Source organism: Corticium candelabrum, chromosome 21 (genome assembly GCF_963422355.1).
Source record: "Corticium candelabrum chromosome 21, ooCorCand1.1, whole genome shotgun sequence".
NCBI classification, from domain to species: Eukaryota; Metazoa; Porifera; class Homoscleromorpha; order Homosclerophorida; family Plakinidae; genus Corticium; species Corticium candelabrum.
The window spans coordinates 2,597,317-2,614,051 of NC_085105.1; the positions used below are offsets into that span (position 1 = coordinate 2,597,317).

Consider the following 16,735-nt stretch of genomic DNA (forward strand, 5'->3'; position numbering starts at 1 on the left):
AGATGCATACAAAATCGTAATTTTACTCTAACAAATTACATTACATTTCTGTGTTGCCAAACCATCAATAAAACTTTCCACCTCTGCAATAGAAACTAAACGGCATATATAAGTGCCTCACTTACGTATATCTACCAATTGATTCAGTAAACTACAGATAAAGCATAAAATGTCAAACAAATCAACACCGGAAATTATTTCCTATTTCTTTAAATTAAAAGTTGGATCTAACAACGAATTTGTGTCTAGTTAATTAAGATTCTTCTCTGTTGTAAGTAGTGCCATTGATTCAGCATGATGATCTAGTTCAAATACTCTGACACAGCGAAGAAGCAAGCGAGAACGAACCAAAGTCGAGTGCTCAGCACCACGAAGTGTGATTGTTCGCCTGCTGTATCCTGCCACAAACAGAAACAAGGAAATGTCAAGACATTTCTACACAAAGGTAGACCTAGTCCAGACAAACACACTATTATCAAATACCATAACTGAACTCTCATCCCAGATCACATGTCTGTAATCCATAAACGTCTGTAGTAACTATTTGCTCATTACTATGCAGTGTACAACAAATCAGTTGCCCACGCACCTGGGACAACCAAGAATATGTCCCAGCAACTGAAACGGCAAACTAGGGTTGCCTAGGGGCAACCCTCTAACCCAACTGAGGTCGTGCAGATTACGTGGTCACCTGTTCATCTGCAGCATTTGAAGCCAATCCTTCCAGTTACCACTTCTCCCTGTAGTACCAAACATCACTTACTGTGTCCTCCAAATGTCAACTAGACAGACGAAATTTGAAATTGCAAGTAAACGTGATTTATCAGATGAGGATCAGTCAGCTTCAAGTGATGTCACTGAAGTAGTTAGTAGATCAAGTGCACAACAAAGAAAGCAGTGACGATCTCTGGAGTCTCAAACAAAACCAAGACTTCAAAAGGAACACAACAGCAAAGCCGACTTCATTAGTTTATGAGCAACCAGACTAATGACCAAGCAACTAAAAGTTTAACGTATGATTGACTGTAGGCTCAAGAGTCAAGCCAATCATCTCCCCCTCCCCCAGGAGGAATCATCACCATGCACATCACAAAGAGAAGAATATGTGAAGGTTACTACTTTCAGTTCTAATACCGCATTATACCGCATTTACACAACCACGCATAGTGAGCCAAGCCGAGCCAATCCGCACCAGCCATGCCAGCCTAGCACACCAGCCCACGTTTACACAATGCACTCTTTAGACAGGCATGTTGTGAGCTTGCATTATATACTTGAAATCAATATAGCTCATGTTATCTCACATTCGCAATGGACAGAAGTCAAGCAGTGAGTCAGTCCGGGGTGGCCCAGCTAGAGACGCCAAGCCCACCAGGCCTACAAGAGGTCATGTAAACAAGCGATAAGTCTATTAACACACGCAGATGCTCAAACACAACTACACAACAGCCACATTCATACACGTGATGGTCACACACACACACCTGCATTCTTTGTGGCCACTTGCCGACAAAGGATGTTGACCATTCTGCCGTATGTTGATGAGTTACAATGTTGTGCCAGGTGAAGCGACGACTTGTCTACAGTCGTCTGAAAACCCAACATGTAAGAATCAATAACATGCACATCAATAACAATCAGATTGGATAGAAATTAACTGTTCTATTGCATGAGTTCTTCATGTTCCGTTTACACTCACTGTCTGTCAAAGTAAGAAGCCTTTCTGTCTCTGAGACCATTCTCATCCAACTCTCATCTACAAAGTTCTATCCATCTACCTTACATGATCACCAGCTACTCCTAAAGTGCCAGAAAGTACAAATCATCAAGTGTCGTTGAAATCAACACTTTGTGAAAGTAAATAAAACAACCAGTCAGTTGGTCCATTAAGGCATACATCACAGGGCATGTCTATATGTCTTTCTGTCTGTCCGTCCATCCGTCGTCCATCTGTCTGTCTGTCTGTCTGTCAATACATATATTTTCAAACATTGAACTATTATACACCATCTCAGCAAAGCAACTAAATACTTCTGTTTGTCTACCTGTCTGTCTTAATCCTTAGAAAACTTTCAAAACTGTCACCCAATCATGGTGATTTAAATAGATTATTTGATTTTGATATTCAAGGCCAAGACTTTGTTGTTTGCAAGGACTGGTTTGCTTTTTTAAAAAATCCTAGCATATGTACAAGTAGAATCTGTATAAGAATAAATTATCTGTCTGTCTGTCTGTCTGCCTGCCTGTCTGCTATGACTTCAGACATTTCAGTAGTTTTTGCTAATGCTTAGCATACTTTACTTCTGCGATTAACTGTTACATTTACAGTTTGGGAGAGAATAAAACAACCTGTCTGTCTGTCTATACATATATTTTCAACACATTGAACTATTATACACCATCTAAGCAAAGCAACTAAATACTACCCAAGCCAATAGGGCTTGGTTCTACCTACAACTTTTATGTTTATGTGGCTGTCTCTTGAAACAATCTTCTACATTTTTCTGTCAATCACTCTAGCATTTGATCATTGTAGACACACAGAAAACACAGATCTCCAGTATGTCTTGAAGGTTGATGCATTTGGCTTTCCATCTTCGTCTCCTGATAGCTGTGACAGTTGCTTCAAATAGTCTGTCTGTCTGTCTGTCTGTCTGTCTGTCCAATACATATATTTAAAACATGAATCTAGCAACATACAATATGTAACTACGAGTCAAATTATACAGAATCACCTAGAGACTACAGATATCAACTACTGAACCAACTGAGAACTAAAAATTACATTTTCTAACTACTAAAGAACCTAGTCTGTCTGTCTGTCTGTCACCTAATCATGGTGATTTGGATATTTTATTTGATTTTGACATTCAAGGTCAAGTCCATTAGTTAATGACTTCGTTGTTTGCAAGGACTGATTTGTATTTTAAAAATTCTAGCATATGTACAAGTAGAATCTGTATGAGAATAAATTATCTGTCTGTCTGTCTGTCTGTCTGTCTATCACCTCTGACATCCTCCTACCTGTTTCTGTCCGTTTGTCTATCCATGCATACATTGTTACTCATCAATCACTCTGTTTCCTTATACTTGCCATCATCTTACAATGTTTCACAACAAAAACAAATTGGCTAAGCAACAGTATTATCTAGCAATACAATCATTAAACCTAGCCAACACACCTTCCAGTGATTATCACGTCCATGCCAATTCCGAACATACACGATAGTCCCAGCAGAACATGTCAATTGCTCAAGATCAGTCCACTGTTTCAATGAAAGACGAAGAATGGCCTGCACCAACACTCCACCAGCATACAAGATAGCCTCCCCTGAACTGTCTTCAACAACAAACCTAAACACACAAAAGACTTGAGGCCCATTTGCAAGTCATTTGTTGCATATGTCCACTTCAATCCACAACTGCACACTAACATCAAGTATAAGTGTGTCATTGATTACGTACTTTGCTTCTGCATTAAACGTCTGCATGTCGCTAAGACACTTTGAGCACTTCCGTCCTGTTACGATCTGACCACACCGACTGCACTGCCATTTCAGCATCACATGCTGACAGCAACCAACTCGCACCTGAACACGGCAGAGCCGCTGAACTCTCGGATTTCCCGCCAAATCATAGACAAAATCCGAAAGAAAAGAACGTCGAATTTCTAATCCCTTCAGGTCATGAAGATCCAATCTGGCATCAAGTTTAGCAGCAACCTCGGGTATTTCTGACTGATACGCCAAGACTTCGATGTTCGTAGACGATGCAAATACACAGTAGATATTCCTTGATTCTGACAAACGTTTAACAGCACGACGTATAACCACCCGGCTCCCACACAGCAACCCAAGCTGATAAACCCACTTTCCTTGATCAACATACAGAGTAACAACGTCATGTCCTTCGATGTCACGAATTATTAACACAACTGTGTATTGGTGACCAACTGGGAACAAATACGATGGACTAGAATGGTTTTTAGAAGCAAACAGATTAGGCTTGCTTGATAGTTGCAACTGATGAGAAATGATGACTCCATGGAATGAGACCAACGAGTCCTTTCTTTCCTGGTCAACGAAGAGAATCTCCGAGACGTGTTGTATTCGTATATCCTCACAGCTTGGCTCCTCTGCAAGTCTCATTATGTTTGAGTCAAACCGAATCGGTTGAAATACGTTCATTACTTTTCGTTTCTCGAGACACTTAGCACAGAGTCCGTCTATCCGGTATCTCCTCCCAACTCTTAGTAAATCATAATAATTCACCTCTAAATCATAGAATTCAACAAGGACTGTCTGTGAGTTTCCCTCAACTGAAAACTGGGCATAAAACTGTTTAATTGTAAGAGGATCTTTTACTGTTAATATCAATATCAGGCAGTCAAGACTCGTTTGACTTGCATTCTTTGATTTATCTGGACATAAACAACAGCACAGCTTATTTCTACTGTCACCACGTTTCGGTCTCAGTTGGACACACTGGTTCATATCAACAAGAAGATACGGAAAAATTGATTTTGCATTGTCTCCCTTCTTCACGTCGATCGTTTCACACACCATTTTGAAGTTCCGTATAGCCCATATGCCTCCAATCTGGCTGGGTAAGGCGTAAGAGCAGCCTGTCTGAATAGATGAGCCTAATTTGACTGTCAAAATATCAATGGAGCCTGATGAGTCAGTCAACTGAAGTCGACCAGATACAAAGCAACTGGAGAGAACACCAACTACCACCTGCCAAGTAAACGTAAGCATTGAGAAACTTTACAAGACTAAATCATTGACCAATAACTATACTCGTCCCTACTTGTCGGCTCACAGATTACACGCCATACAATACACAGTACTGCTCCTAATGTTTTTCAAGACTAATTCTTTCGAGACTCCAAAAATAATTAGAATTTTATGAATCCTAATTTTTTTGAGGTCTTGATGTGCAATATTAGTCATTTTCAATTTAATTATAAATAATATAAATAATATAAAAATATAAAACGGTAATAAATAATATAAATATGAATAAATAAATAAAAATACGCCGTGCCTTAGTGGTTAGCGACAATGGCTACCACTCCATGATTTGGGGGTTTATATGAAACTTGTCTGTCTTTCTTTCTCGTGTTTCTCTAGCTTTGTCCATGAGACTATAACTCATTTCAGTCGTTGGGGAGTTTCTGTCGAACGGGCTGTGGACAATGATGTTCAGCGCTTTCCAAGTGGTCATTGATATCCACTAGGCTTGCTGTGTCAAGTTCGCAGTCACCACAATGCCTGCAATCTATATCGAATTGGCTAGTCATTGATCACCGTGTGGACTACACAGGAAACATGTACCCTGCTGGGCTCACCTGTCAGGAAACATGTACCCTGCTGGGCTCACCTGTCGAGTTGGTGGGCAACCAGATGGAGTAAAGACCCCACTTGCCCATCATAGAGGGGTATAACAACACTAAACTATTATTCTTTAAACTGATTCAATTCTCTCAACATTTCATTTCTAGTTGGCATCTTGAGCTGCACACTTCTTTCTAGCGGCCATTTTTGACGATGTTTCATGCGCACAAGCAAGAGCAAAAGACAACCAACAATTTTTCGAGACCAAAATACTATTTTTCTATTATCCTATTATTCTTGGAAGGCAAAATTTTTCGAAACAATTATTACTCAAAAAACATTAGCAGCAGTAGGGTACTCATAAAAAGGTATAGAAACTCCCATGTGTGACTATGTGCTGGCAGCTGTGTAAGTTAATAAATTAGCATGCCGTAAACACATTTACGTGAAAGACAACTTGGAATGAGTAAGTCTAACAACAAACATCATTCTACCACATTTCAAAAATGACACAAACTTCAATACAATCATGCTTTGCACTAATACCCGTTTACACGAGCACGCATAGCGAGCCGAGCCAAGCCGAGCCAGCACGTGCCAGCCCAGTATTCCAGCCCGTGTTTACATGACACACTCTGTGGAAGGAAGCCAATGCGTGTCATTAACGTGCATTAGCTACTTGAAATCGCATTACTCACATTTGCAACGGACAGAAGCCAAGCTGATCGCTTTTTTCTCTATGGCTTTACACAACAGTCACATCGAGAATGCGTAGGACATATACAAGACGTGGTATTATTTATACAAAACGTAGGTCTATCGCCAGGCGACTGATGCACACATGCAGCAACAGAGTTCAAAAGCTAAACTTCTTGCTCATCTTGGTCGCTCCGTAATTGGATAAGACACAGAGTCTCCGTCTCGCTCAAACACAATGTACTTGACCCGAGCCAGCCCGCACTGGCCCGGCTAGAAATACCGAGCCGAGCTGGTACGGCACAGCTCAGCTCGGTCCGTAATGCATGTACCATAGAAACCGAGCCAGCACGAGCTGGTCCACTTACAAGTGCTCGTGTAAACGAGGTATAAGCTGCAAGTGAGCTTGCAGTTGACACCTCATACTAACTTGGAATTTCATACACTTTTTAGTGACCTTCATGCATGATATTCATAACCATAATTCCACTGGTCTCTAGCCTACATTTTGAGCCAATTATCACAGGTGTAGGAACCTAGTTTTGGTCAAGGGGTACAAATTTGTCTACGAGGACGTGGCACTGAATAACAATTATTACACTACTAATCACACATACGCATGCATGTAACACAACAGCAACACAGAAAGTAACAATAACACTAGCATGTTACATCTATGTCTGGAGTCTCTAGTCTGTCATTCAAGTATATCTGGAGAATATCTTGGAGTTTCATTACAGTATGTTCGAAGTGGCAACGATTTCTCAATCACAACTACACCATTGATTGTAGTTGCCATTCGAAACTCTTTGTAGTACTTAGTCTTTGCTGTCTTTATGTGATATATTGACACATTGTTCACACACACACACACACACACACACACACACACACACACACACACACACACACACACACACACACACACACACACACACACACACACACACACACACACACACACACACACACACACACACACACACACACACACACACACACACACACACACACACACACACACACACACACACACACACACACACACACACACACACACACACACACACACACACACACACACACACACACACACACACACACACACACACACACACACACACACACACACACACACACACACACACACACACACACACACACACACACACACACACACACACACACACACACACACACACACACACACACACACACACACACACACACACACACACACACACACACACACACACACACACACACACACACACACACACACACACACACACACACACACACACACACACACACACACACACACACACACACACACACACACACACACACACACACACACACACACACACACACACACACACACACACACACACACACACACACACACACACACACACACACACACACACACACACACACACACACACACACACACACACACACACACACACACACACACACACACACACACACACACACACACACACACACACACACACACACACACACACACACACACACACACACACACACACACACACACACACACACACACACACACACACAAGTATCATAACTTCAATCCATAACCATCTTTGTCAAGCAATCAACTCAAATGTTACTCAAGAGTCCCAACAAGAAACCAGTACCTCTGAACTTGCATCAGTAAATGCTGACCAACTGTCCAGTTTGCAGCCATTCTTTCCTTCCATTTGGCAACTGATCATTCTAATATGGTCAATATTCTTCATTGGTGGCAATCTGTGTGGTTGCAAGGCAGTCAGTTTGCAGTAATGTGGTGCACTAAACACCTCATCACACGTTGTTGGAGGCGACAAAACAGAGCGTATTCTCATTGCTTGATACAATTTGTCTATGAGACCTTTACACCATTTTTGACCTCTAAATTAAGGAACAAGAAGCACATGATGATAGTGTCTATGAAATCATACTAAAGTTGCAGTTTATCATTGCATGCACACTAATTAATTAATTAACATTAATATTATTATTAATCATTAATTATTTGTCTATTTTAATTTATATATTTGATGTACGTGTAGTAAATATAAATTAAATTTATTATTGTTACTAATGATAAATGAATAAAACACATACAATTATCAAATATGTAATATTTGTTATTAGATAAGATAAATCTACATACTAAGTACACCAAAGAAATCAATAATTACAAAATAATTAATTAAATAAATATTTTACTTACTAAACGTAGAGTAATACGCTATAACTACGACACACGTGTCAGTATATATCATACATTGCAATACAGTTAACACAAGTATAAAAAACATTTTGAGAAAATGATGTGTATGTAGGGATGGGTATGTACTTACTCATGCTCATCTCCTACATCACAATCGAGTGCTGTGAGTGTCACACATGGCTGCTGCGTTTTAGATTGAAACTGCCGCAAGCAATTAATTTAGGTAAAAAGATTGCTATGTAGGAGATGAGTATGAATAAGTATGTACATACCCATCCCTCTATACCCATCATTTTCTCAGAATGTTTTATACTTGTTTCATTTTAGTCACGTACATGAAGTGGTTTTGTCTCGCTCAAATCTGTGTTGCTACTGTGAGTACATGTATGTGCATGGTTGGATGGAAATGACGTGTGCAGCTCGGGATTCAATACTTTAACTGATGTACAGAGCAGCTAACGGATGTGAGTAATAACATTAATTGCATCAATAAGCAACTCCCACGCATCCTAATTACATTCACCATGCACCCAAGAGTCAACGCTTACTTGCATAGAGAGTCAGACAGCACCCCATTCGTACATGTTCAACTACACGCAACTGTAAAGCAGAATGTGGAAGTGGCAGCTAAGCTCCCAAACGGTAGTCACATAACAACATAGTGTTGTGGAAGCAATACCGAGAAATGCATACCAGCAGCTGACTGATACAAGATGGACTTTGCACAATTCTAGCTGTTGGGTCAGTGCAATTCCCCGAACAAGAGCAAATCGTTTGATATCACTCTCGTCGTTGTAGCTGCTTCAAGTAAGGCGCTAGCCTGGCTGACAATAGTGAAATGTGAAAGAATAAATGGGGTTTTTACTTGCTGAAAAACGGCTTCTGAAGTGCATGGTGTCAGCGCTGGTAGTCTGGCTGCCATTCGAAACGTTTACAGTCGAGCGCTAGGTGGCTGAGATCTCTTTACCGAGGTCTGAGAGATCTGGCTGGGATGCGTTTGGATACATGATTTCTATTGCCCGCCATTTTAGATTCTCCGCATCCCTACATAGAGAGTGCGGTAGATACAATAATATGTATAGATAATGACACAGGGCACATTGCAGAGACATACAACAAAGAGAGTAATAAAATCAGATACACAAGTGAACACAAATACAACAATACATAATACAGAATACACATCACTGACATACTCAGCTTTCATTCGAAATCCACCAACAACTTCTTTCTCACTGAATCAGACATCAATGTACAACAACATCAAACACAATGTACATCGCACTGCAAGCGTAGTCTCTTACCTCACCACGTCCTTCAAATTCTCCTGCAACCAGCAAGCCGAGTTAACGTACCAAACAAAATCACTGGGAGCCATGTTTGGTAAGTGTTTGAAGTAGACATTCGTGTAGTCAACCATAGGGCAATATGGAGAGTCAAGTAAAGAGAATTGTTGCAGAGTAACTTTGCTAGATGAACAGCAGAATAATCCAGTAACATCCTGGATGACAAACAAAGCACATATATATTACATAAATTATTTGCTATTTCTGTACACTAATGGATCTATACAAAAGTAAACACTACTTACAGAAAGTGTGGAAAAAGAGCCACACACACTTATTATTTGGGAAATCTAACATGCATTATGTACAAATGATGGCACTTGGGTAGAGGTGGTTGTGTGGTATTGTGTGTGTTTTGTGTGTGTGTGTGTGTGTTTGTGTGTGTGTGTGTGTTGTGTGTGTGTGTGTGTGTGTGTGTGTCTGTGTGTGTGTGTGTGTGTGTCTGTGTGTGTGTGTCTGTGTGTGTGTGTGTGCGCGCACGCGCGTCTGCGCATGTGTGTATTTACCTTCTCTTTCACAAGATGAACGTTTGTCAGTTTCACTTGAGATCCAACTCTCAAACCTCTACCATACCGTGTGGCTAATTGATGGCTAATGTAACACCTAATGGGTAATGTAGCAACACTACAGAAAACCTAGATGTGTTGCAATGACAAGTGCTACTCACCTTACTTTACCATCTAACTCGAAAATATAAGCTTGAGGATTCACGCATTTGGTAATACAGCCCTACATAAATGCAGACAGATATTTAACTCTGTGTGTGTGTGTGTGTGTGTGTGTGTGTGTGTGTGTGTGTGTGTGTGTGTGTGTGTGTGTGTGTGTGTGTGTGTGTTCTGGAAACACCTGCAGAGTCACTAATGGCAACTAGGCTGAGATGGTTAGGACATCTCAAACGCATGCAAGATCACTGCTTTCCCAAAAAGATCATGTATGGATGGTTACTTTCTCCTCGTCCGCCCCATGGAGTTAAGCTTTGTTGGAGGGATAAGGTAATGCAAGACCTCAAAAATTGGAATAAGTGAAACTGATAATTGGTCTCAACTCACCCAAAATAGACAACAATGGAGAGACATCTGTACCACAGGAGTTACAGCAATTATTGAAGCAAGAGTGATAAGCAGAGTAGAAAAAATTCAAAATCAGAGGGAATTCATTTCAGGCTATGAACCAGCAACCATTACAATGCATTAACTGTAAGCAAATCTCTAAATCACAATCTGGAAAACTCAGACACAACTGTGATAGAGGAAAGTTTCGTCGTACAGAAGAAGAAAGGGCAAAAGGTAGAGTCAAATGTAACATTTGCAGGGACGTCTTTCCACAAGGCAAAGAGACATGAAAGACAAATGTTGATCATAACCACAAACAGAACCTTCTACTTTGCTGAAGGTTTGAAGGTGTGCTTGTGTGTGCGCACGTGCGTGCAAGTGTGTGTGTGTGGGTGTGGGTGTGGGTGTGTGTGTGTGTGTGTGTGTGTGTGTGTGTGTGTGTGTGTGTGTGTGTGTGTGTGTGTGTGTGTGTACACGTGCAGCATACACTTGTTCAAAGAAAAGAACATAGAAGTCATGCTTACAATGTATGACATCACTGGGTAACAACAATCACTCTGTTTCTTTGTTACTCTCTCCTCTTGCCCTGTTTCTGTGCTTCCTTCATCAGTCACAATTCTCTTGGCTTGTGGACCAGCATCATTCACCGTTATACTTCTCAGTGGTCTCTTAACACCTCTAGGTCTCTCAAGGCTGTTGAAACTACTGAATGAGGGACTCGTGGAATTGTGACTAAGTTCTATTGAAGGAGGCGACGTTTGCATTTCTGTAAACACAGTATCACGAGTGCCAGCCCACAATGCTTTTTCATTCTGACCCTAGATGATTACATTACAACAGCTAAAGCACTAAATGTGATAACGAAAAGAAGCATGTAAAAGGAAATAGAATAGTGAACAAATAAGAAGACTTGAACAAACAGAATGCTTAGGAGTAGACTGGCAAACTAGCAGACACACAAGTAGGTAAACAGATAAACCAACACAAACAGATAGACAAACAGACAATCACATACCAATTGACAAACAGACAGGCAGACAGACAGACAGACGGACGGACAAACAAACAGACAGTCACACAGACAGTTACACAGACAGACAGACAAGCAGTTAGATGTTCAAGCAAGCTGGCAAAGAGTGCAAGAGATGATAAAGGAAAACGAAATGAGACCGACTTCAAGACCAAGTGGAGATCAATCATTTCAGTGACACTACAACATTGCAATACAAAATTGTCTCAGACAAACTCATTAGCATAGCAAGAGTAGAACGTCGAAATGTAGTTTGCAATATTGTATGCTTCAGGACAGTAATGGTCTTGTTGTCCTAGGTTGCTCATGATGTAAACATTTGAAATATATGTATTGAGACAGACAGACAGACAGACAGACAGACAGAAAGACAGCCAGACACACAGACAGACTGACGGATGGACAAACAAACAGACAGATTTAGTAAAACATTACAGACACATACCCCAAGTTCCACACAAAGATAAGTAGTACCTTGATGTTAACATGAACAAGATGGGAGACACTATAAACATGATCAAGTTTGAGAACTTGCTGCAGATAAAGAAGTTCTGGTACCTGTACAGAAATAAGCGATAAACAACCACAACAAAAATAACAAACATGCAGTTACTACAGCAATCTCATGTGCGTGTGTGTGTGTATGCGTGTGTGTGTGTGTGTGTGTGTGTGTGTGTGTGTGTGTGTGTGTGTGTGTGTGTGTGTGTCCATACCTGCATGTGTAAAATACACTAACCTGTATGATAAGTGGTATACAGACTGCACTGCTGGCATCAGCCAATTCTACCAAAAAGTAAGGAGACTTCATACCATTCCTACAAACAAACATACAATCATTGTCATTCAAGAAAGCAAACCCACCAAACAAACAGCCTTATCCACCTAATTACAGGGCTGATTGCTCTCGTCACTCCATACACATGCACCTTGCACGTCTGCTCGGCAGCTGGTAAGCTAATGCAAACGCAGTCACATTAACATCCATCTGGTCTATGTATGTGTACGTCTGTCAACCCATCCACCTGTCTGTCTGTCTGTCTTTCTGTATGTCTGCCTGGCTGTCTGTCCATCTGTCTGTCTGTCTGTATGCAGTGTTCTAGCCAGGATTTTTGCCAACTGTCAATATGACGTCACTAAATATAATAACGTCATTATTGACGTCATCAAATGTTTGATGTTGACATATTTGGCAATGACATCATAAAATTACTTTATCTGTTCTCTAGTTGTATTAGAATCAATGCAACATAAGACAGACAAACAGACAGATAACACACACAGCAGATTATTACAATGACAAGCTGACTTAAACTGGAATTATGAGCTGACCTAAAAGAGTAGTGCAGTACAAAACATGAGATTGAAGGTAGACAGTAATTAGTAGAACACCTGCTGCAACCACAGTCACTCATTATAGCACTTCTTGTGTGAAAGGTCAACAGGAATTCACCTCAAACACCAACAAGGAGACCATGCGCTCCCTAAGATTACCAGATGTCTGACATGAGAATATGTATTGTTCTGGGACCATCAAGACCACTAATGTCTTTAGATCCATGATTCCACACTATGCATGCTAAGGCCTTCCAATTCTGTCCCAACCGTCAATAAATGCTGTTTCCCCCACTCCAAACGTCCCTTCCCTCTCCCAACCGTCATTTCGACGATACTGATGGTACTGGCGAGAACACTGCATGTATGCATGTATGTATGGCTGGCTGGCTGTCCGTCTGGCTGTCCATTTGTATGTCTGCCTGTATGTATGTATGTATATATGTATGTCCATGTGTCTGTCTGTCTGTCTGTCTGTCCATTCATTCAGTCACCACTTAGATCTTCACAAATCACCAACATTGCAAAATTCTCACACAAACAAACATGTACAATCGGTGCAAACTAACTCATAACTGATATACCTGTTTGAAACAAGAGAATCGACCGACACCACCTTCAACAACAGATCAACACATTGCAGAGGCCGATCAAGGAACACAAACGGTACACAATCCAAAATTTCCAGATAACCAAATGGAAGAGAGACACTCTGATTAGATGCTAAATACACAAGTTTTAATAATTATAAAAAAATAATTTATTTTAATTAATTATTTTATTAATTGCAAATTTTTTTATTTGATTTAATTATTTTATTAATAATTACAAAAATTCTTTATTTTAATTGATGTTGCCTTGTAGCAGCGTGATCAAGAAGTCGTTTCTTGAAATATAAATCCACGATGAGAGAACAACCAGCTTGTCGAGCCATGCCAACGAGCAAGCAGACGAAACCTAAAATACAACATTAACCTCTCCGGCAAACAAAATTGAAACAGAAAAAAAACCACAAGCTACTACTGGTCACGTGACCATTTGTCATGGATACTCACTACACGAATACTACTGGTCACATGACCATTGTCATGGCCGTTCACTTTACAAATACTACTGGTCACGTGACCATTGTCATGGCCGTTCACTTTACAAATACTACTGGTCACGTGACCATTGTCATGGCCGTTCACTTTACAAATACTACTGGTCACGTGACCATTGTCATGGCCGTTCACTTTACAAATACTACTGGTCACGTGACCATTGTCATAAACACTCACTTCACAAACGACGGTCATGCTTGCATCTTCAAAATACAAAGCTCCGACATCCTCAGTGGGCGTCGCTCGTCGTGGGCTGCCTGTTAAACAGCCGATCACCACCATAAGCTGAGGAATAAGTTTTCCATATTCGAGTCCAACGCAACTCTGGCTGTGTGTCTCGTCTTGTGTCATACAAAGAGATCCGAATGTCGCACACTCGTGGCTCGTCTCAGCGACTTGCTGTATACTCATCAACTTCAAGTCATGCAGACTCATCGAGTCACACTGACTCTCGCTGAATGCCACTGTAATCTCAGTCAACAGCTGTAAACATGATTGGTGCATCACTTCTGGTTCAATGTCCACGTGCTTTTCCACGTGGAAGTACAATTTCTTCAACCATTCCTCCTAGAGAAGAAAAATGTTTTGAAAATAACTTGAATAACTCATCAAACGCGTAATAGCCAATTGAAACCACGTCAAAAAATTTAGAAAGTCGAGGCTAAGTAAAAACTGCTTCTAGAGCATCAAGTCTTACCACGCCAGGGTCGATATCAACGTCAAAGGTTGTAGAACATCTCAACTGCTCTACAGCGGCTGCAACAAACTCTCCCGCCATTACAACGGATTTCGAGTTGTTGATTTCAATGGGTAAACTAGATAGATCACGTGATTACACGAGAATTCGTACACGTAGACATGTCCAGTGTACGTGGTGTACTGACGGCGTTTCAATTAAAAATTAAACAATTCAATGAAGTGATTGACAATAATATAATTTCGACAAACGTAACACTTGATGTCAGATATTTGGATATCCGGGGAATTTCCTACACATCCGGGTATTTCTACGGATTTAGCTGGTGTACGTGTACATTTTCCAAATGAGTTTCAGTTGCTAAACACATTGCAATCAACTAGATCAACAGACTAATAATAAATTATAATCAACAACATGTTAGCACACTAGAACCATTAATTAAAATTGATATTAATTAATATTAATTGTATTAATGACGTCAACGGCAACTGCTGCGCATGCTCAATTTCTTGTACAGAGCACATAAGCTAAAGTAGACAATTTGAAGAAACAAATTTATTTAATTTTTAATTGATATTAAAACCAATTTAACATACCCTGTATATTACATAAACAAAATTACACAAAATATCAACAGTCACGTGACTGTTCACAAACCAGGCTCATTACAAACAGCTACAAGCAATCAGAGTCTACAAACTTAAACCCAACAATTAATTAACTAAATAAAATGCAATCACTCAATTAATCTAAACTGAGTACAACAAGGCCGTCATTCGTGGTATCAAATATATATAGCAGTCAACACACTACACTACCGTCACTCGTGTTGTCAGCTCGACCCGGCTTCATCGCTATCCGATGCCACTTTGGCAGTACGACCTTCAGGGTCTCTAACAACAGTCTCGTCGTCTATACTCTTACTAGTTGGTTTCATTCGAGACGGTCTAGGCGGTACTTCCGGACGACTTGTTGACTTCGAGTTCTCCTTCGGTGCGGGAGATTTCGACGGCGGCCGGTACGGTTTCGTCGTGGTTGTCATCACTCTCGCATACGCATACTCACCCGAATCGATTGGGTCAGTAGAACAACTTGTGTCCGTCTCTGACTGTTGCCCAGCAACCGGCGACTTTCCCTGGGTGTCACTCAACTTGACCTTGTTGCTTTCGACTGCTTCTGCAGGTAAGAGGTATCCACCCGAGTCTTCCTTGGAAGCAGGAAGCTCGGCTGACGACTTTTCCCTCACTACTTTCACAGGCTTGTTGCCTGCACCGGTGGCTTCTCGTCCCGGTATGAGATCGAATGGCATCGTGTATTCCCCACTGTCACCACCCGATAGGATCTGTGACTGTCGCTGCCACACCCACTCGTACATATCCTGGACTTTCGAATAGTCGTCAGCCTTCCAGGCTATCACACCACGACAGCAAAATATGTAACTAAAATTATAATCTAATTAATCGGATGAAAGTGCGCATGCTCACTGTCTTTCCCTTTTCCGCCATCTTTGACCGACTTTGATGCGTCTTTCTCAACGTCACCCGACTCTAGCACACGACCACATGCTACACACATACAATCTCCACACGCTGTAGTGGTTACTGTACATACTTTTGCCTTTTACATGCACGACTTGTTCATCCGGTACGACGTAGTCTGGCTTAGTGACACTAGGACGAGGTGGGAGCTTGGGCGGCATCACGGTTGTCAAATCATCTGCACTGGCGTATATATCCACTAGGTCTAGACTGCTGGCTCCGGCTAAGATTTTGGAATTACGTTTTTGAGATGGGGGTGGTAGTGGTGCACGTCCGGATGGTGAGGGGGGAGTGGGACTGAAGCGTGTGTCTGGAGAGGAGTCTCGGTCTACGTAGGTTCTTAAGGTAGATGTG

The 16,735-nt window shown here is 41.0% G+C and overlaps 3 protein-coding genes across 3 annotated transcripts in view; all 3 read right to left on the reverse strand.

The window, feature by feature from the left end:
* Positions 1–2: 2 nt before the first annotated feature.
* Positions 3–13,757, reverse strand: LOC134196610 (CST complex subunit CTC1-like). Its single transcript, XM_062665800.1, has 14 exons — positions 13,625–13,757; positions 12,591–12,662; positions 12,445–12,523; positions 12,183–12,266; positions 11,203–11,496; positions 10,294–10,355; positions 10,133–10,229; positions 9,585–9,781; positions 9,477–9,515; positions 7,703–7,955; positions 3,466–4,736; positions 3,183–3,354; positions 1,485–1,590; positions 3–398 (listed from the first exon to the last, which is right to left on the reverse strand). Exons 3-14 carry the CDS (start codon positions 12,514–12,516, stop codon positions 250–252), a joined length of 2,796 nt encoding a protein of 931 aa, XP_062521784.1. The 5' UTR covers positions 12,517–12,523; positions 12,591–12,662; positions 13,625–13,757; the 3' UTR covers positions 3–249.
* An 86-nt stretch (positions 13,758–13,843) lies between these two features.
* Positions 13,844–14,921, reverse strand: LOC134196837 (uncharacterized). The gene is made up of 3 exons (XM_062666057.1): positions 14,841–14,921; positions 14,321–14,710; positions 13,844–13,997 (listed from the first exon to the last, which is right to left on the reverse strand). Exons 1-3 carry the CDS (start codon positions 14,919–14,921, stop codon positions 13,884–13,886), a joined length of 585 nt encoding a protein of 194 aa, XP_062522041.1. The 3' UTR covers positions 13,844–13,883.
* Positions 14,922–15,366: 445 nt separating this feature from the next.
* LOC134196717 (uncharacterized) overlaps positions 15,367–16,735 on the reverse strand; it is a 6,658-nt gene continuing 5,289 nt past the window's right edge. The window contains exons 7-9 of the mRNA XM_062665933.1: positions 16,455–16,735; positions 16,328–16,390; positions 15,367–16,253 (exon numbers count right to left, since the gene is read on the reverse strand). The exon at positions 16,455–16,735 is cut by the window's right edge and continues 82 nt beyond it. Coding sequence (XP_062521917.1) covers positions 15,676–16,253; positions 16,328–16,390; positions 16,455–16,735 — 922 coding nt within the window. The 3' untranslated portion in view covers positions 15,367–15,675. The remainder of the gene's footprint in view (positions 16,254–16,327; positions 16,391–16,454) is intronic.

Bases quoted from the DNA above. Each gene is read 5' to 3' on its own strand.
- LOC134196837 (XM_062666057.1), bottom strand. From the start codon at position 14,921: ATGGCGGGAGAGTTTGTTGCAGCCGCTGTAGAGCAGTTGAGATGTTCT. The intron at 14,711-14,840 runs GTAAGACTTGAT...TTTCTTCTCTAG, and splicing joins TTGATATCGACCCTGGCGTG to GAGGAATGGTTGAAGAAATT. The intron at 13,998-14,320 runs GTGAGTGTTTAT...GTTGTATTTTAG, and splicing joins GCATGACCGTCGTTTGTGAA to GTTTCGTCTGCTTGCTCGTT.
- LOC134196610 (XM_062665800.1), bottom strand. From the start codon at position 12,516: ATGAAGTCTCCTTACTTTTTGGTAGAATTGGCTGATGCCAGCAGTGCA. The intron at 11,497-12,182 runs GTACTACTTATC...GTAATCATCTAG, and splicing joins TTGTTCATGTTAACATCAAG to GGTCAGAATGAAAAAGCATT. The intron at 10,356-11,202 runs GTAAGCATGACT...GCATTTATGTAG, and splicing joins ACCCAGTGATGTCATACATT to GGCTGTATTACCAAATGCGT.